General features: G+C 39.5%; 1 protein-coding gene across 1 annotated transcript in view; it reads left to right on the top strand.

Annotated features, from left to right (window-relative positions):
* The window catches only part of FGGY (FGGY carbohydrate kinase domain containing), a 327463-nt gene that overhangs the window by 247417 nt on the left and 58462 nt on the right, over positions 1-21584 (top strand). Inside the window, exons 13-14 of the mRNA XM_009636237.2 lie at positions 3987-4115; positions 9805-9908. Coding sequence (XP_009634532.1) covers positions 3987-4115; positions 9805-9908 — 233 coding nt within the window. The remainder of the gene's footprint in view (positions 1-3986; positions 4116-9804; positions 9909-21584) is intronic.

The raw sequence follows: 21584 nt of genomic DNA, 5'->3' as shown, positions 1-21584 counted from the left end.
ATTTTCTTCCTTTTGTATTTACAGCCAGATATAAGGGCTTAGGAAATGCAGCCACGTTCTGCATGATAGATGAAAAGCTGTTCTCAGTGAGTATGTCATAGTTGAGTCAGCTGGGCCCCCTGCTGCGCTCTGCGTTTGTTGTTTTAAAAAGGTCTATGTCCTAAAGTACCTAGTTCTGTTAAATATTAGTAAGCCTGTATGGTGAATTTTGATTACTAAAGTTGACTGAAGATGTATTGTCTGCCTTGTGTGTTGCGTCTGGTAAATAGTTGGTTGCTGTGGTAACTGCCTAAAAAGGTAGAGGGTCGTTGGTACCACATAAATTCTTTAAACAAAACCTGATCATTTCAAATTCTAACATTAGTCTTCGAAGAAGGATAAAAGAGGAGGAAGAGATTCAGACAGCTTTTTCCTTTTGTAAACTCGCTGCTTTATAGGGGGAAAAATAGCTAGAAATAGTCTGTCTCGTATGAAATTAAAAGGTTGTGGATTAAGGCATTGCATTAGTGAAACAGCTGTATGAATGTGAAACAGAAAGTTCTCCAGCTTCAGCCATTATGGGTTTGTTTGGTTAGGTCTAATTTTGGAAGTCATTATAGCAAAGGTAAATGACTTGCACAGGAGACTACTGTAAACAAAAGACTCGATACATTTACTTTGGCAGGAACCTTGAGAAGACTCAGTCCTTTCACTGCCTCTTTTATGCAGCCTTCTGTAATACTCTCACTGCCCGCCTCTGTATGCAGGCGGTTCTCATTTCCCTTCCTCCCTCCCCAACAGCTTCTTTCTCCTGACAGGTAGGATTTAAGGGGGGCAGCACCTGCCATTGAAATGCTGGTGTGCAGCTGTAGAATACCTTTATTTTTATAGTAGCTGTCCCTTGACTTCTAAAGCCACTGTGTTTTGCTCAAGTAAGAATCTATTCATTCTCTCGCTCTCTAGTACTGGGAGTACAATCAGTTTCAAATGCTTTACTTTTTAATTATGGCTTCTCTTTGGTTGCTTCTTGTGGTTTTTTTTATTTTATCATTTAATAGCTTTATACCTACAGGTTCTAGGCATACTGATGCTTAGCTGAGTTTTCTAGTTTTTCAGTGAAGAGTAAACCATGAGAATTATAATTCCCTTTCCAGGTCTCTACCCATGTGGTTCAGTCAAGGCTCTGCCGATTCCATACCTACTTACTCATACTGGTGTGGGTGGTGAGGCAACTTCCATGATGACAGAAAGAGTGCCCATGCAGAGCCTGCTTCTTCCCTTTTACAAAGCTCCTCATGAACATACCGTATGGGTGTAGCAGAGCTTTTGTTGTTTTTTAAAGATGGGAGGATGAAGTAGAGGGACAGAGTCAGTATCCTCTCCTTACTGCACTCACTTGCTGGCACCTCTTTTCTGCTCTCCCTGACTGCTGGGTGACCTAGGAGACTCCCCTTCGCAATCCATGTCATGCGTGACTTCTGACTGCTGTCGCTTTCCAGATTGTCAGGAAGTGCTTTCAATGAAGCAGTAACTGTTTACCTTGACTCCTAAAACAGATGGGCCATACTCTACTGTTAATTAATTTTTTTAAAAAAATACGAGGTTTTTATGCTGCATGTTCAAATCACAAGAAACCCATCCCTGCACGTTCTCACACAGTTTATGTCCATGGAGGATAGCAATGCTGCTGGTCGTTCTGATATATAACTGGTACCAGAGGAATCTACAGGGTAATCTTCTGCTGGTGCTGTAGAAGAGAGGATTATCTTTATCTCTGAAATTGCTCCCTTAGTGCTCATTAACTAGAAATACAGTAATTGAGAAGCTGGTAGGAAAAGATTTTGTCTAATAGTAGCCCTGATCTCTAAAATGGAGTTTAACCACATAATAGTTATGCACTAAAATGCTTGACCAGTATGACTGATATAAAAAAGCCGACCATGGAATTGAGTGCCTGGAAAGAGCTTTTATTTCAGATTAATTTCATCTCATGCTGTATATACAAGAGACTTGTATGCTTTCAGGTCAGGCAACTGATTCTGAAGAAAAAGATGTGGTTTTAGCTGCATGAACTCTTTTGAACTTCCTTCCACCTGCAGGGTCTTTGAATGTCAGGAGAAACAGACAACTCTGTTTTACTGGTATTATTCTCCAATGTCTTAAGAAAACAGAAAGTTAATACAAAAGTTCTCTTAAAGATAAACATCCTGCTCTCCAACTTATTGGGGAAAAAATGCAAGAGATACACCTCTTGAAAAAGCTAGCACAATGTTTTGACTTTATACTAAGAATTAATAAAATAGGAAGTTTTTTTTTTTTTCTCTGAGGACATAGTTTAATGTCATTGTTTCCTTCTGTCTAAGTTAAATGGTGAGGTTTGGTTACTGCCCCCAATACTTGAATAGAAACCCAAAGTCAAGTGCAAAAGTTTTGGCTTATACATGTCTTAAATTTCCAGTATGAGATTCAGCATAGCATTTCAGAGGCGGTAGTGTGCCTGTCAATAGAATAGCGAATAGAAGCGAACACCGAGAAGTTGTGTGTGCAGTCTAATCACGAAGTGCTCCATACAGTGCATCATCAGGAAGTGGGCACCTTCCTTGAAGTGAAGAACCAACATCATTTCCAGCAAAGGCAAAGATCTAAGTGATAGGTAAAATTGAAGACCCATTTTCCACTCATGAATTTGATATCATAACCTTCGTTTCCTCTAACAGTAGGGTAGTATAACTATATTCCTAGAAGATTATGCTCATAGGCATTAGTGTATTCCTGGTATTTTTTGATATGCTATTGCTCTAATTAATCTCTGTTGTGGAGGATGTTTTACTTCCTTTCTACATATCAAAACATGCTTTAGGTGTAACATTCTCAATAGAATTGACTGTGAACATAGGCTCATTTTATTTTAAAAAGGAGTTTTGTCAACTCTGCCCAGAAGATTTGTTGAATTTAGTAAATGCTACAGGTATGTACTAAAAGCCCTGGTATTGTCCGGGAGGTATATGGGAGCTCCCGCTGTGCCTTTCACTGCCTCTCACCCACCAAATCTTTAGATAAATAGTGAAGTCTGTGTGGTTCCGGGAGCTGTCAGTCTCATTGCTTCGGCTGTGGTTATATCACAGCCAGAGAGGATACTGTAGGGGAGTGTCCTTAAATTCGGAAAGTTTGTGAATCTAGAGTTGTTGTTCTAAGCTCTGAGCAATCTCTTATCACCATGATTTAGTTACTGAAACAATCTCTTTTTGCAAGACAAAACTTAATGTGCATTATGGTAGCAGACACAAATGTAGACAGGACCTGTCACCGGGCTCCCCTGTGACAGGACTGAAAGCAAAGCATTGCATTGCTTGTGAATGAAGACCATAATGTTCTTCATACTCCATAAGGCCAGCAGAGACTAAAAAGGGGATTATTTAAGTCTGTGAGGAAATACAGCTGCAATAGGAGGAATTTCCTGCTTAAGCCTGTTTGGTTTTCAGAGTTTCTGTTACTATAGCCACCTTATTTCTAGTGGAAACTGCTGGAGAGGATGGAAATGGAAAAAAAAAATGGCCCCTGCCTTGTGCAACAGGTGCAGTTTTCAGTTGTGAGCATGGGCTGAGCTGAATCTTGTTCACACGCACAGAGAATGGCTGCAGGCAGCCTAGTCAGTAACTACCGCAAGAACTTGAGATTTCTGCATAAGTATTTCATATCTCTTGGAAAGATGCCAAGCAGGATTTTATTGCTTGTGGTGAAATCTTTCTCTGTAGCTACATAGGGCATTGAATGCTTTTGAACTTTCAAATTGTTATGGGACAGCCTTATCTAGCATGGTTGTATTTGATATATAGACAGATAATGAAAGATACTTCTTAATCAGATAGAGTACTTTGATGCACCTCTTTGTTTTAAATGTACCACACTAACTTGAGGGAGAGGAAGGGAGTTCTTGTAATAACATACACATTTGTTTTTCTGTTTAGTAAATTGACAGGTGTTTGGTTTTTCTTGTGTCTGCCCAGGAAACCGTGTCTTGTCTCCTGGAGAGCCTGTTGGAAAAGGTCTCATGCCAGAAGCTGCAAAAGATCTCGGTCTTCCTGAAGGGATTGCAGTAGCAGCATCTCTCATTGATGCACATGCAGGAGGACTAGGTACTCAGTCATATATTTACTATTCTTGGAAACGGGAATGTATTGAATTAATACTAGAAAGCCATTTTTCTCACAGCCTGTTTTGTATCCAGCAATTCGCTCTGATGCTATTCTTATGAAATAGGATAAGTAAAACTAAAAAAACGCCTCACAATAACTGCTAATATTGAATATCTGTTTACAGAAAGGTGCTATCACTGTTTATTTCTTTTCAGGTGGATTTTCAAATTGTTTGTTAACTTCTGCTAGTTCCACTTTGAATTCCTGAACTGAAACACCACTGTATTGGCAAGCCAATGTGCTGAGAGTTGCTCTCTGTTGTTCAAAACTTTGGGGATTGTCAAGAAAAATAAAAAATTAACATTCTAAGGGAGAAGTCTCATGTCTGAGGCTTGTTGATAGTTAGTTTTCCTTCTTAGTCTCAGCAGAGACTTTTTCACATACATCTATGCAAGCACCATGTGGGAGATATACCAAAACCAGTGCTTTTGGTCTGGGGGTTAGAATACGTAACTACTGTGTATCTAAACTAGCAAAAAAAAAAAAAGTAGAGGGGCAACTGGCCGCTGCACAGCATTCCCCTCTGCAACTTTGAACTTTTTATCCATAACTGGAGTGGGAGGCCTGATGCTTAGTTTTTTTTCTTTTCCAGCACAATATTCTGATATGCCCAGTTTCAACTGTGTTGAAATATATTTGGTGAGGCACAATGGCTTCATTTTCTTACTATGCTGTTTGGCCATATCTAAATACAGTCAATAACAAAGTGATTCAATGTTTGATAGTTTAGAAAAAAGTCTTACCTCAGAAAGTTTCAGTGTTATTGAAACGGTACTGTTCAATGGAAATCTATTGCTCATCGGAGTATTTTGCTCTAGATCAAAATGAAATATGATTAGCTGCTGAAGTACCAGTTTTGTTTCAAATATTTTGTGGTGTTTAAAATCTCATTTGTTCTTCTAGAAGTTGTGGCCTGGAACTTTTAAAATACGTAAATCCATTTACTAGTCTTCTGATAACTGTTTCTGATGAGGCTAAGTAACCATGTAGATTGCTTTTATTATTACCTCAGAAGGGTTAGATAGAGATCCAGCTGCAAAAAGGAAGACTGAGTTTTAGTGTCATAGTTGTAGACGTGTTGTGTTCCTACTGTTGTGATTTACTTAAAAAACTTTGTAAATTAGTATCCTAATTGCATAAAAATGTGTTTAAAACTATGTGCCCTAGCAGTTTTGTGTTCTTGAAAAGGATGTAATAATAAGCTGGCCTGAAATAATGAACTTGCTGAAAAACTGGATTGTCACAGAACACGTGAAAGTGACAGAGGAGAGTCCTTGTTTAATTGGAACCATTATGTGAGTATTGGATTCAGAGCACAAAAAGTTTGCCCAATAAATTTCTTGTGCTGAAATCAATGAATTGAATTTGAAGAATAGAGAGCTGTTCATTTGCTATAATCTTCTGTGAAGAAACTCTAACATTAGAATATATAGCTACTGGCATCCAACAGAGGAAGATTTCAGTGGATGGAGACAGTCTGCTTATGCTAGTACTGTTTATCAGAATATGTTTTCCCAGATGGCACCACAAACACTAGCAGACTACTGAAATCATTGCCAGGAGAAAAGAAATGTATAGGTTGTTGTTAGAGAAGGAGAGGCGCATTACAGAGGGAAGAGTCAGTAGCACAATGGGAGAACCTGCATGCTAATCACATGATAACTGAGTAGAGTCTGAGACAAGAGGAGGATTTAAGATGGAACTCATCCTTCTTGAATCTGGGAAGGGTAATAAATAGGTAGGGAAACTAGTAGAAAAGCTGTAAAAAGGAAAAGATTTGGATAGTAAAAGAGGCAGCAGGAGCAAAGGAGAGCTGCAAATATACATAAAGAGAATGAATAGTGTGGGTACATCTCAGATACTGAATGGCTCTCCTTCATCCACAGCTGTTAATAACACGAATCTTAATCTTTTTCAAGTCTAGTTTAACCTACAGTGTGTAGAATACAGAGCTGAAAATCCTGAAGAAAAAACAGAAAAGCAAAAGGAGAACACAGAACTAGCAAGTGAAACTGTTCTGATTAAAAGAAATTAAGAATGGCAATGCACTAAAGCATATTAATCTTTTAATAATGATAAAAGGGGCACAGAAGAAAAAAGAAAATAGAGAAGAAATATTTGAAACAGTGAATTAAAATGTGAAAATACTGGAAATAACTTGTATTTGATGTAAAACTTTTGTTTTGAAAAAGTACTGATGTGTGTTTTAGTGCTTACTCTGCTGTGATCTGCACTGAAATATTGAAGTTTAAAATTTGTTTGAAGGGTAGGACTTGTATATTAGTAAGCATTAGATTAGTTCTTGGGACAACAACTTCCAGTGGGTATCATTATTCTTATTCTTGGACGCGTTCTGCTGGTTGTTTTAAAAATAGTCTGTAACAGCAGAGTAACGAAAAGAGCTCTTTGGTATCCTCCAGTGTAAACCAAAATGACATGATGGGCATCTTTTTTTCAGTGTTAATAACTTTTGATGCACTGTTCAGATCTGCTTTTGGCTGGATATAAAGTGCGGTTTTGCTGGACAGGTTCCTGAAGTTTATGAAGGCTTCAAAGTTTTGAGTAAAAGAAGGTAAAGATAAAGAATTACGTAATACGTATTTTTGTGGAGGTCACCTATGACTCCTGAATCAGTGCATCTGATGCCTATTATGGAAAAGTAAAAATCTAAAAGCTGAGTAGTTATGTCTTACATTTTGACCTACTGTGCCAATTTAAAAAAGACTACAGATAAAAATATGAGTATGGGAGGCCATTCTTTTGGGATGTGCCTCGTAAAAATAATGTTTACATTGCACCTTTTGAAAAGACATCAGCATCGTTTCAGCAAAAGTAGACAATTTATTCTACAGTATCTAAAATTCTTTGTCACTGTGGAAGAGATCCAAAATTATGCAGGCTAAGCATTGCCTCCTTTTCTAAATTCTCCTACAGTTTGTGTAGTATACAGGCTTCTTGTTCTCAGTCTCTCTTGAGAATCTTCAAAAGGTTTTGAGTCTGCCTCAGAGTATGAAAAATTCCAGCTAAGTTAAAGGTGAAAGTGACTTACAAAAGCAATTGCATTATTTTTAGCAAATAAAATATGTAAGCTTTCATTGTTATGAGAATGTTCCAGACTTACTTGCTGTCAGACTTCATTTAGTTCCAAAGAGGAAGACTCTAGCAACTCTAAGCACTAGTGAAGGCCAAGTGCAAGGTCCTGCACCTGGGTCGGGGTAACCCCCGGTATCAGTACAGGCTGGGGGAAGAAAGGATTGAGAGCAGCCCTGCCGAGAGGGACTTGGGGGTGCTGGTGGATGAAAAGCTGGACATGAGCCAGCAATGTGCGCTGGCGGCCCAGAAGGCCAACCGTACTCTGGGCTGCATCAGGAGGAGCGTGGCCAGCAGGTCGAGGGAGGTGATTTTGCCCCTCTACTCTGCTCTGGTGAGGCCTCACCTGGAGTACTGCGTCCAGCTCTGGAGCCCTCAGCACAAGAAGGACATGGAAGTGTTGGAGCGGGTCCAGAGGAGTGCCACAAAAATGATCCGGGGGCTGGAGCACCTCTCCTATGAGGACAGGCTGAGAGAGTTGGGCTTGTTCAGCCTGGAGAAGAGAAGGCTGCGGGGAGACCTGATTGCGGCCTTTCAGTACCTAAAGGGGGCCTATAGGAAAGATGGGGAAAATCTTTTTAGTAGGGCCAGCAGTGACAAGACAAGGGGTAATGGTTTTAAACTGAAGCAGGGTAGGTTTAGACTGGATCTAAGGAAGAAATTCTTTACAATGAGGGTGGTGAAACACTGGAACAGGTTGCCCAGAGAGGTAGTGGAGGCCCCATCCCTGGAAACATTCAAGGCCGGGTTGGATGGGGCTCTGAGCAGCCTGATCTAGTTAGCGGTGTCCCTGCTCCTGCAAGGGGGTTGGACTAGATGACCTCTAGGGGTCCCTTCCAACCCAAAACATTCTATGATTCTATGATTCTATGATAAAGCCACTGACAAAATCCCACTGATTTCAAAAAGGCCCAGAATGCGTATTTTGCAGAATGCATGTTTTCTTAGTGATTAAAAATATCTAAATATGAGGCTCTTCAATTTTGTATTGTTTATGAAAATACATTTGCAACATATGCTGACAATTCAGTTTAGTAGATTTATTCCCTCTCAAGTGTGAACAATATTTTTAACTCCTTTAAGAAATTCTAATAGTGTTGCTTGGTACATGAAATTGCCTTTTAGAAAACCTTATCCAAAATTCTTAATACCAACTCATGCATGTCTGTGTTTGAGTAGTGGAAAATAAAGCACAAGAGGTAAAAGCCATGCTTTTAGCTTTCTTTTGTTCCTTACAAATAAACTCTGTTTGTGACAGCTGTGCTACTACATAGTTACACGCCAGCTAGGATAAAGAAACTAAAGACTTAAAAATCTTTAAGGATTTTTAAAGACTGCAGAGTTTTAGATCTTAATTTCCTAATTATTTAAGTAACTTCCAGTGGTCATAATACCATGATAACCATGGTAACCATGATAAGACAAACCCCAACAGACTGATTTAATAACAGAATCTTGAAGTGGTGACCTAAAAAAGAAGGTGTTAATGAAATGTAGCATACTAACCAGCAGTAACACTTGCAATCTTTCACAATGTCCAGCAAATGCTTTCATGTTCCTTCACCAGTGAGGAAAAAGATATTTTATTTTTTTTTTAGCAGGATTGGCAAATGGGTCACCAGACTGCACATTGTAGATGCAGATGCAATGTGCAGTCTGGTGGCCAGTTTGCCAGTTGAAAAGTAATGCTCATGAAAAGAAAAAGACAAACAAAAGATTATTACTTGTTGGGCTGCTGCATTTTGCTGGGTGCAGCACAACGTGATGCAAGAATGCAGCCTAGGAGAGGAAGAGGAGAGGGCAGGATTTCCACTTTAGCTTCCCCTTAAGTGAACTAAGCATGATCTGATGCATGCTGAAGCTTGGCTGTAGGCCTGCCCCATTCTGTAGCAAGTTCCTGGCTCCTCCCTGGCATCTCCTGCTGTATGTTTCTGCTGCAGGCTGAGTGCTTGCTGCGTTTGTCCTCCTTCCTGTCCTGTCCTACATGCAGAAGCTCCTCAGAGTAAGCACAGTCCTCTCAAGGAAGGAGTAATCTTCCTTTAGATGATTCTGTCTGAGGTGGACAGAACAGCAGCAGCAGTCAAGACAACAAAACTGGCAGCCTTCCAGTCTCCTGCCAAGTTACTCCTTTCTCCAACTCATCCCCTGACAAAACACATCATACAGTATATGCATAATAAACTGGGAACAAATAAATATGTCTGCAGTCTACCGTACTGCATTTCACAACAGTGCAGCTTTTTATTCTGCATGTTAGCGTACTACCTAAGAGAACAAAGGTCAGGTTATAGTCAAAATAACGTTTAAAAAATAATTATGGTAAACATGAACAGACAAGAAATCGTCTTGTGTATTCATGGATCTGGAATAACAATACATTTTAATCTGATTTGATAAAATAACTTTATTGACTAAGTAGACTTTTTTAGATTTGTGGCAGTGGTGTGAGATACTCAGCAATTATTCGTGTGTGGAAAAGCTTTTTTGTGAGGGTTGGCTTGCTCTTCTTTAAAATAGAATTTTAATTTTATTTTAATAGGAGTAATTGGAGCAGATGTGAAAGGACATAACCTGCCATGTGAGAACCAGCCAATTACATCCCGAGCTGCTATGATCTGTGGAACATCTTCATGCCACATGGGGGTAGGTTGTATGCATAGTCCTAATGTGTACAGGATATACTAACTAATGTTTTTGAAGGGAAAAATGACCTCTGTCTTTCTGACCCTTTTCCTTTTCCTTGATTTTTTTCTGGTAACTCTATCTTTACTTTTGGATATTAATTATATATTACCATGCATTTGCTTTTAAGCAAGAACTTTAATAGTAGTAGAAATCAATACTGAAAAATGACATGGAAAGTAAAAACCATGATGCTAGAGTGGCTTAAAGAGCAGCCTGAAATCTGAGCCAAAGACTCTGAGCTTGAGTTATCCATGACAAGCCTGTCACTAATGTGTTATAGAATAGTGTCTTTGGAGAAGGAGTGCATGTTCAGCCACAGCCCTTCTCCCCTACCTCTTCACTTAATCAATATAAATCCTTCTACCTCTAAAAGTTGCCATGGTGTATAGAATTATGATATGTATCATGACTAAAAAGAAAAACCTCAATAAGCGATTTTCACTTTGCTAATTTTTCTCAGTGAATTAATACAAAAGCTTTTTCTGAGATTGCAATTAAAATTTAGTGTCTGCTTTTGAAATTACACCTTTTTAAAATGTATGAGTCTGAAAGCATTCCATTTAGATAAGTAGCCTTTTCTGCCACATTTTTTATTTAAAACTCATTTCGATCTTAAATTTAGGCTGATTATAACTTGGATTTTTCCAAACCAAGCAAATGGCAATGGGAGAGCTAGAGGTATTCGTGAGGACTAACATGCTTCATGGAGAGAACTCCAGTAGAGAAAAAGAAAGGAAGCTGATAATAAAATGTCAGGCTTAACAGTAAGTTAAGTTGTCTTCATAGTAAAAGCATGAATACATGGTGATCTTGAGCATGAATAAATGGTGATCTTGTCACATGGATTGTAGTTCAGCAAAGCATTTAAGCACATGATTGAATTTAAAGATGTGAATAATCCCAGTACTGTGAAGCAGCACATTTAACAAAAGCTTTAATCTTGTAGACCAGTTGGAATATATTTGGATTCCTTCCTAAACAAGAGTTTCAAACCTCAAACTCCACCACTCTTAGCTTACTCTGTCTCTGAAAAATTACATTGATATCTCTTTGTCTGTCACAGGGCATGTAGGGCACCCTGCAAATACTAGCTCTGGGGGAAGAAGTCACTCTTTGAGCCTGCCACTACTTCTATTATTTCCATTTTTTTTTTGATAGAGGTTTCTGCCCTTTCAGAAGAAACTGTGTGTGAACTCTTCCTAACCTGTTTCATTTAGTTGAGTTATTTTAAGTCGTTAAAATGAGTTGGGTTAATAGAGACATGGACTGAAATGAGCTGAGGAGCTTGCAGACAGTTTCCCCAAAAGGTCTAAGGGCAATGTGGAGCAGCTGGAAATGGGTCAGCTGGCTCTGACTTATTCCTTTAGTATAACTAACCCCGTAGGAGGACATGCATGTGCTTATTTATTAATTTTTAATATATGTATTTTGGTGAGTTCTAATGTAGACCCAGTTCACAACCATAGTTTGGTTTGCATCCAAACCAGAGCAGGACTTATCAGTATAAACACTTTCATGGCACTTTTTGTGTGCATACTCCATGACTGTAAGAGGTGTGGCTCCATTAAATACGCTAATTTAACAAAAGTGACATGATAAAGTCCATGTTGATGTTAATCAATGTTCTGTTCTGTCATTAAAGCAACCCCAAAGTCGCACACAGACTGCACAGCATAGGCAAAGTAGACCCTTTTAAGGTTCTTAATCACTTGAATGCAAACACAGGTATAGATGCTTATGCAGTTTTTGGCTAGATTTAAGTATTTTTTTATTTAAATGTAACTACTCAGCATTTTATAATCATTTCCTTAACTGCCTTCCTTCAGTCATCTGCTCAGAGGTATAACAATCTCTAGCCAGCAGACAATAAGCAAATTCTAAACTTCTCTGGATTTAATCTGTGAAAGGACTTTGTTTTACTGTTCTTTTATCTATTACCTGCGTAGTCTGCATGAAATGAATGTAGAGCACACAGAGCAGTTGTATTTGTGTTTTAATGAGACCTGTATGCAGCTGCATTTGGCTGAAATTAGCTGTTCCTTTTTTTAATTAGGGCTATAAAATGAAAGTATATTATACTTGTGTTTTGATAGAAATATATATTTTCTCTCTCTGTGTGCACCAAGGGACCCTCAGGGCTACAAAGATTAATCATCGAGTTTAATTTAATGCAGTGGGAGAGAGACCTGTGTGGTCAGGCGGGCATTAAAAAGTGCCTTTGATCTGCCTCAGGTGCACTGAGCCCCAGTGAGCCAGCAACAATAATACCTTTGTGAGATGATCAGAGACGAGAGAGGGAGAAAATGGCCTGTGTGGAAACTCAAGGCTGTCCTTTGTTGTGGTTCTGGCAAATGAAAGAGCCAACTGTCAGGAGAAATTCAGAAAACAGAAAGCAGGGTGAAAGTACAGTTGGATTTCTTTCAAGGGATCGTAACAGGAAACTGCTCAAAGTCATCTGCTATGCCTTATCCCCCCCCCCCCCCCCCCTTTGGGAAGGGCAGGGCTACTACTGTTGGTGTACATGTGTTGGTACAGTTATTTCCATTCTCTAGACCCAATACTCCAGGAGTCACCGAAGCAGGTATTACTTGAACACAGCATTTACTTTCAGAGAAACTACCCCATGACCCAGTTTTCATTACCTCAAGGACTCTACAGATCTTGAACAAAAGACTTTGCTAATCACGCCTTTGATATTTTAGAAAGTACAAATGTGGAACCTAATTTTACTCATGGCTATAATAGTTTAATTTGTGGTAGAACTACCATTTTTAAGTGAGGATATGCTTTTGGAATTAACCACTGACAGTTTGGGGTAATCAGGCACCCACAAAGCATTTTGTGTTTCTGTTGAGATACTTGAATAGCTCATGAAAGAAGCAAAAAGCACGTTGTAATTAGGTTACTGATCCACGTCCAGGTCTGAGTTGGTAGTTGCTGAAAGTCGCTGTCACCTCAGGGCTCATCCATTATCCATGAGGAAAAAGAAAAGAGAAGATGGTTTTCTGAATATTTTTGGACAGTTACTCATTTTACATAATTCTCTGCTGCCTCCTTTGACCTAGCAAAAGTCATTGGCAGAATTTGCATTTGGAATGGCAAATAAGCTGTGCTTTTACTTGGGAAGGATGGTGCCTTAGTGTAAGGCTGAAATTCATTTGCTGCAGCTTTGATCTGTCTGTGCAGCGTAGGTATTTCTTTCAAGTGACGGATACTCAGTGACTGATTTATCTGAGTGGGCTGCTGCACGTCATTGTGCTTTGTAGACAGGGTCTGTAAGCTCCAGCACCCACTTTTAGTTTTGTAACTTTTAGGTGACTTTCCTTGTGTCGCCATGGTGACTACACAAAATGTGTGAGTAGTTTTTTCACAGTAAAATAGCAGCAGGTTTGAGGCCTTGAAACAGGAGCTTGCATGTTATTCCTAAGCAGTAGTTTGCATGGGTCTGACAGACATGCCCTAACTTCTGGGAATAGGGTAATTGGTTTCCCTAAAAGCCTGTCTTTGTGCCAGTGTCTTACGGCTTTTATGGGATATTTTAAAGGTTTCAAAAATCCTTTGTTTTCTTCTGAAACCTTTATGTGATTGAGGGGATTTCAACTACAGATATCTGTATTATCTTGTCCCAGTCCTGAACACAAGTATGCTTGCCCTTTTGCAGATGTGTAAAAACAGCAGCAAAACAGTAATATGAACAAGCAGTGTGACAGGGTACTTGTGCACAGAAATTTCCTAGTGTTCCTTGGAGCAAGTGATCTAGCAGTACTGCTGCTTCTTTCTGGTAGATAAATCTTGCAGTTTCTCGTATGTGATATCAGCATAGCACTCTTCTTGTGGGCACTAAATGCACATAATAGCCTGGAGAAGAGGAGGCTGAGGGGAGACCTTATCACCCTCTACAACTACCTGAAAGGAGGCTGTAGTGAGGTGGGGGTCGGCCTCTTCTCCCTGGTAACGGACGATAGGACAAGGGAAATGGTCTGAAGTTGTGCCAGGGCAGGTTTAGGTTAGACATGTGGAAAAAGTTCTTCACAGAAAGGGTTGTCAGGCTCTGGAATGGGCTGCCCAGGGAGGTGGTCGAGTCCCCATCCATGGAGGTATTTAAAAGAAGGGTAGATGAGGTGCTTAGGGATATGGTTTAGTGGTGGGATGGCAGTGCTAGGTTAACGGTTGGACTTGGTGATCTTAAAGGTCTTTTCCAACCTAGACGATTCTATGATAATAAATTTTTTTTTTCCTCAAAGTAAAATGTTTCTTTAGACTGTAAGGTTTTTGTCAAAGAGAGTACAGGTTTGAGAAAATTTATGTGATACCTAACAGACTGGGACCAGTTTTTGGTAGCCAGAGGTTGTAAAAGGAATTGGCAGTCATTTCAAATGGTAAGCAGAAATAAATGATAGTTCCGGAGTGGGAATATTGAGAGTGCTGAGAGTTTTGAGGTCACTAGGGCATAGTGCCTCTTCCCCCAGACCAGGATTTTTCTGGAGGACAAGGAGGACATGCATGCAGAGCTGAAAGATCCAGAAATATTGAAGCCCATTCTGAGAGAGAACAGGGATCATCTTTTGAACACCCCATCTTCTCTTTTGTTGTCTGCAGTTTGGGGTCCTTGCTAATCTTGTATGTGTACGGGATATGTGCTATTTCTGCATATTGAATAAAGTAGGAGAGATCCACATAAAATAGCCCTGTTCATAAAATGTGTATAAACTCTCATTTCTGCCTATTTTGTAGCGAATTAGGCTCACTTAGAGATCAGTGTTCTGCTTTGCACTTGTCTGAGAACAGTTTTTCCATTATGAAAATATTTGTCATTCTTGCTCTAACACCTTTTTGAATTCACAGCTGAAGGAAGCAGCTAGGGCAGCTTCTAATGGGATTTCAGTTTACTGAGGTGGGGGGGTCTGAATTTGCTGGCATTTTGAGTCCCAAATATACAAGGTTTGTGTTCCTTCCTATCCAGAGTCTCTGATACTTTTTTTTCTGTCTTTGTTTGGTGATGTGGTCTGTGTGCTTCTTTGGTCATTACTTCTTCTTTATCAGCTCTCTGTACTCAAAACTTCTTTTTGGGGATTGTCAGGGAATCTTTCCAAGTTTAGATGGAGTCCCTTCCTTTGCATCTGTTTTTGTTACTACTCTGACTCTTGTCATTGGGAACTGACTCACCTGGCTTGGTGCGCAATTCTTTTTTTCCCTGGCTGATAATGTGTATGTGGTTTGAAGCTTATAATTTAGTAATTTTTTTAATTGGAGAGGCACAAGTAATTTATCCTCTGTCTTTTCAGATTTACTACGTGATCTAAAAGACAGAGCTTGAGCAACTATGCAAACAGCAAAATGGGCAGATCATTTTGCTGTCCCAGTGTTTACTATGGATTATTTCAGGAAGAATATCCCATACTCTCTTTTACCAAGCCTGACTAGTCTTTGCCTGTTTTCTGCTAAAGGAACTTCAGCCCAATTTGCTTATTCTAAATTTGTTCATTTGATTCTCGTGATGACTGGCAAACACAATAGAGCTTCTTTGCTCCACAATATCCGGCCAAGCTGCCAGCTTTGTTCACACAAATAGAGTGTAAAGCACGTTTCCACCCCCAAAGCATGCACAGTACGTGTCCTTTGCAGTACATCCTGGAGTGGAGACTGCAGAGACATGCTGGCTCAAAGTGTTCTTATAGCCTGATCTCTGTAATCTCGGTGGGAGCCAGACCAGCAAGTGGATTCAGTATATTTTGGCTCCGGTGCGAGAGTCTCCTCTTCAGAACATGCCACGTTGTTAAAGCAGCAGACTTTTGAGTAGTTACTACACAGGGACTCCTCAGCTGCTTAAAATCCTCTGTGATGAGGGGAACTAAATAGGGACTAAATAGGCTGGTACTTGCTTTGCCAGCTATATTTAATCTAGTGGGATGGCAGTAAGCAGTGTGTTTCTGGAGAGTGAGTCGGAGGACTGCGTGCAGCACTTCAGCCTTGCACTCTTCAGTCACTGCTGCACATGCATCCCTGACGTGAAACGTGCAGTCTCTGAGGGGACAGGGCCAGAAGCCCAGGGCAACGTATCTGAGTGCCAACTGGCCGTGACCCAGAGTTTAGCAAAGGCAGCAATTTGTCCTTCTCCTGACCAAGGGAAAGGGGCTGGGTTTGGGAGGGTCAGGCAAGCGGAGAGAAAGGGGAGGAATGCAGTAGGAAAAAAAAATAAAAACAAAAGCAAACCTACTGAAGCTAGGGCAGCCTAGACAAGTTTTCTAAATCGTCTGTGCTAGTTTTATGAAATTGATAAGTGCCTGCCCTCTTGTTTTTTTAATATTCTTCTCTTCTGTAAGGCCTGTTCTGCACATGAGTCACACAGTTAGTGTCTTTCAAATAGGAGGAATAAATTAGCATCGCAGGAACCTCTCCCTTGCTCTGTCCGCATTCAGTTCAGTTCTGCTGGCTTATATATTGCATTTGGCAGCAGTCACAGTGCTGACTTCCCAGCTAATGAAGACGTTTTACATTCAGGGAGGGCTGCATGAAATGAAAACCACATTTATTTCACGGCTGTTGTTACAGGTTGCCCATCCTTAGTGTACACAGATTTAGCCTTCTGAGGAAAAGGTCAGGGAGTCTATTTAGGTGCCTTTTCAGCCTATGGCCTTAGAAGGTTTATATAGCCATAAAATTGCTGCTGCCTTCTACTTGTCCCTCAAAGAAGTCCTCCACACCCTTTTTTAATGAGACTGTCTTATTCTATGTTCTAGCATCCTTAGTTTGAAAAAGAAACAAACGAAACTGTAATATCCCCTTTGCTGGCATTAATTTGACATTGTGTGCTTTGTTTGCTTTGTTTTGTTTTTAAAAGGCAAAAAGTAAAATATTTCTGCTAGCAGGGTATATAAAAGATTTTGCTTTTCTGACCTCCTTATTATATTAATAAAAGCTAGGAAGACTTCAGTAGTGGTGGAAGATCATGCGCAGGCAACCTCCAAAACCCAAAGCACTTACTTGCAGAACTAGTAAACCACAAAGCTTAAGATCTTGAAATGTAAATAGGAAGTTGGAGAGTTTACTTTAGAGCCAGCAGTGGTGAGTCTGTATAATGTTTATTTCTGCTTGCCTCCCAGCCTTTCCTAAGGCTTGGCAGAGATGAAAGGGAGGCTTTCTCAGTAAATGAGTTATTAAAGGTTTTTCTTATGAGCAAGATTCCTTTGTTCCCGGCTTGGCATAATTCAAAACTCAGGTATGCCTTGGTGACTGGGAGAATGGGACGTTCCTATTTAGTGTATGCCTGTCAGAGACACCCAAGTTTTGCACCTCATTGCTTTGCTGGTAATCAGCCTGTTCAGGGGAAGGTAACTGAAGGCAATACAATCTCTGTTGTACATAAACTAGATAATGCTTGGCAGCATGTCCAGAAAACTGTGCAGTCAGCTCTCCTTTCCTTTTGTGAACAGATCATTTGAGTTCAAAGACTCGAAGAATAGATGTAGACAGAGTGAATGCTTTGAAAAATATTCTGCTTGGAGACTATATGAAGGCTGATATTCTAGAGACGTCTCACTGACCATCAGTGAAAACACTTGCTTTGAAAATTCCGGCAGATGTGGTGGTTTCCATACTGCGGTTAACTGCAAACTACCCTGTGTGACACAGAGTCATCTATTAGGGTGCTGGATTTATAATACCAAGCCTTTCTGCAGAGGTGGTCTTGGGGTTCTTTGCAACAGTGAATGAATAGGGTAAGGGAGTAGGAACTGTTATTCCAGTTTATTAGGTGGGAGACTGAGGCACTTCATAGTTTAGTAGGTATTTAATTGTTATGTCCTTACTTTTACAAACTGCACTTCTGCAGTGCTTTGGGAGTGTATGACATCTGAGTTGGAAATTTTGCCTTGTATGTAACAAGGTTCTTCTGCGTTCTAAAATGACAGCATTTACACACTACAAACAGTAGTCTGTATGATATACAGTGTGTGAACCAAAGATCTGTTTTCTTCCTTCCGTGGATTTTCCATTCTTTCTGATGTGAGCACAATGGATGTAAAGGCTTATGTTGGCCTTCCTCCGGGTCTGACTGCTAACAGGGCTCCTCTCGTGTCCTCACTCCTTTTCCCACAATTTGCCTTAGAAAGAATGACCAAGAGAGATGGAGCTTCTTACGTACTTATGTTGACACTAGTAAGATTTATCTGGTCTGGCTGCCGTAAATATTGGGCTGCCTAATTTGGGCCACTCTACTTAAAGCAGTGTGGGATTGAAGGTTACCTGTCAGTAGATCTAGCTCTAGAAGCTAGCACCTTTCACCTTTATTTCCTTACTATAACAGTTGTATATTTTAATAAGGTTTGGGGGTTTTGTTTATTGTGTTGTAGAAAGGAGATTGTATTCTGGATTCTGTAGCTAGGAAAGTTATAAAATTGTCTTCCTTCATTGATGTTCAGATAGCATAGCATCAGTCCATGGTAGGGGACAGCATAAAGCAACTTAATTTTGATTTGTTCTTTATGTGTCATTATTCTTGTTTTTGTTCTTGGAAGTCCATCAGCCACAGCAGCCCTTCCTTGTAACACAAGATTTTTATCTTTCCTTTTTTATATTCTTCAAAGTCATGATATCAGATTTGACAAGTACAACACTCTCATCAATGTTGCAAACCAACCAATTCTGATTGCTCCTCTCTAGACCCAGAAGAATGTATTTGCCTGAAGCCCACAGTCTAGAGCAAACCTGAGTGTCTTCCTGGAGTGTTCTGTTCTGAGGAGAGTTGGATAGGGGATTTCTCTCAAATCACAAGCATACTTATGTATAATGAATAACCTTTCCAGATCCCTTGTTTATCTTGGTTTTGTGAGTAGGCATGAATTTATTGAACAGCCTGCTTATTTCATATGTCTAGATCTCCTGGTGAACAAGAAGGACTCCTTTTTGTGCTCCTTTTCTTGCAAGCACTTAACTGAGCTGTAAAAGAATAACTAAAATACAAATGAAATGAGATATGATAAGCAATGTCCTTGGTCATCAGTTAAGTTGTCTCTGGGCCCTGAAACAATTAAATAGAATTTTCAAGGGAATACAATAATTGTATGTAAAACAACTTAATAGTTTTCTGTTAGTTTTAAAATTTTGGAATTAGTCATATTTGCAATGAGTAGTGTGGAATTTGGGGTCAAAATCCCAGATTTTGTTTAGTGTTGCTGGTTTGCTGTATGATTCTGTCAGATTGTTGCCTTTCCTTAGTTTACCCACTTGCAATATGGCATGAAACTGAAGCTGTGCTGACAGAGATCTGTCTAATGAAAGGTGTGACATGTGATGGGTATTAAGGACTCTATGGTCCAAGGTGATATAGATGCAATGGTATTTCTAAGTATCTTTTTACTTTTCTTAACATCAACAAATCCCCCAGTCAAACTTTACCAGTATTTGGGCAGAAGGCCTCTTATTAAGGCTTTTTTTTTTTCTTTTTTTTTCTCTATTTCCAATTTTATTCAGCTTCTCATGAATTGGTAGTTTTTCATCTAAGTCTTCTGTTGCTGCTCCGGCTGTAGGTGGGGGAAGATCTTAGATGGGGTAAGTTTTATTAGGGAGAAAGAAAATCTCTTCTCATATAATCATTCTGGAAGCAAAATGAGGAAAACCTCATGAGGAGAAGCAGCAGGAGCTGCTGCTTTTCTCCCAGTGTCAGTTGGGAATCACAGTTTATGCTGAGTTCATTGTTTATAACTGGGTGAAGGTCTGAGGTCTGCTTTCAGTGTTTACTCTGTCCTTGGGAGTTTGTCTCAGTAAGTAAGGGCTGAATAAACACCAAATAAAGTTCTCAGGATTTACCCATTTAGTTATTCAAATGTTTAAAAATATGATTAAAATGGTGTGTGATAGCATATCCCATACAATGTAAACCTGCTTCCAGTAACTCAGGGGTATTGAAGTAGAAGATTTATTTTACCTGTAATTATTATACTATTGTTGGTCGTGGCCTCCACTAATATAGAGGGAATACTTACCTAATGGTGAAAAAGGAAAATAAATAAAAATAAAAATGAACTCTATTATGCAATAAATAAATAGGAAAGGCCTTAAGGTACGTGGGAAGGGCATCCAGAGTACATAAATACACCAGTAGAAAATAACTCATTTGAAAAGATTTTGGTTTCCCTTAATATTTCCCATTGATTGCAGTAAGAACTGCAGGCTTTGCAGAATAATTTTCCCCCATAAATAATAAGGTTAGGAATAATACCTACATGCAACGAACCCTTGAGTTTCCTGTTTAAATGCCACATCTGAGATTTCTTTCCCAACCTTGCCTTGAATTTCTGTCATATCAACTACTAAGCTCCAAGTTCTTCAGGATTGTCAACATCTGATACAGTGAGTTGACTGGATTGGGGTTATCAAGACTTGGTCTACTTAGAGATAGTGATGAAAATATTTTTCAAGAGAAGACAAGGATTTTACTATAGAATCTCCAGGAAAGGGTATGAGACAGGATAGCTCATGTCATGTCATATATTCCTACAATTCACAATTCTGCCATCAGGTCCTTGGGAAAAGTCAGTGCTAGAAACCTCTTCTGGGGACCCGCTGTTCCTGTGCTGGCCCAGCATGTGACACTGCTGTCTTCTAGCCACAGTGACAAGGACTGGTCTTGCCTTGGACTACACAGAGTTTGGCCAGGAGGCTTGGTGGGGCTTTTGTAAGTAGCATTTGTAGATGGAGTTGGTTTTGTATCTGGTGAGTGAGGAGCAGCATCCACCAGTATTCATGACACTGTTAACAACAGGTTAGCAGGCTATACAGATCTTTAGTTTGACTTTTTGTTTATTTTTTTTTTTAACATTGAGAAGAGTGAGTTCATATTGTGATAGGCTTTCGGGAATTTAGTTTACCATAGCAGCAAATTTTAGTGTTATAAAGCGCATATTTAAAATGGCCTGCAGTTAGTTGTCTGTGCTGGAAGATTTATGATCTTCACATAAACTGGCATTTTGTGACAGTGAGTATCTATCATTGGAAGAGAAGTAAAAATAAATGGGTGGTATAAATTGTTCTAGCTCATTTGAGGCCCTGTATCCCCAGTGAGCTATTGTTATGAGATGCACAGAAGTAACTGCTGTGAGTCATGGAGCAGCATTGCTTTAGAAGGGTACATAATAACATTTCAGCAGAGGACACAAGTAGAAGCTATGGTGTAACCAGACAACCTTTCAGTCCATTTATCAAAACACTTGTAGTTTTCATTTCAAGGAAGGCGACACAGTAAATATGAGCAAAGAAAAAAGGTTAATCTCTATATCTGTATCCAGACATTTCACTAAATAATAAAATAAATCAGTGCAGAATTGCTAGTGCTTAAGTGCTTAGCAAAAAGCTTCTGAATCCATCACAAACATGGGCGATTTTTTTCTGTTTTGAATCTTGAAAACAATTTAGCAGATTAAAGGTCTTTTTTTTGCCAATTTGTGTAAGAAACTTTGACTTTGGAGAATACAAAGAAAAGGATGATATGCTACTGTGTGCCTGTTGTATACTTTCCCAAGCTGAAACATAAAATATGCTTAGTGTTAATGGACAGTGATAAAAGGCAGAAGTAAATGTATGTGAACCTTCAAGCCTAGAACAGTCAAAATTAATCTAGTTTAAAGGTTTTGTTTC

This window comes from Egretta garzetta, unplaced genomic scaffold, assembly GCF_000687185.1.
Source record: "Egretta garzetta isolate BGI_Z169 unplaced genomic scaffold, ASM68718v1 scaffold163, whole genome shotgun sequence".
NCBI lineage: Eukaryota > Metazoa > Chordata > Aves > Pelecaniformes > Ardeidae > Egretta > Egretta garzetta.
This window is presented reverse-complemented; position numbering and strand designations above follow the sequence as displayed.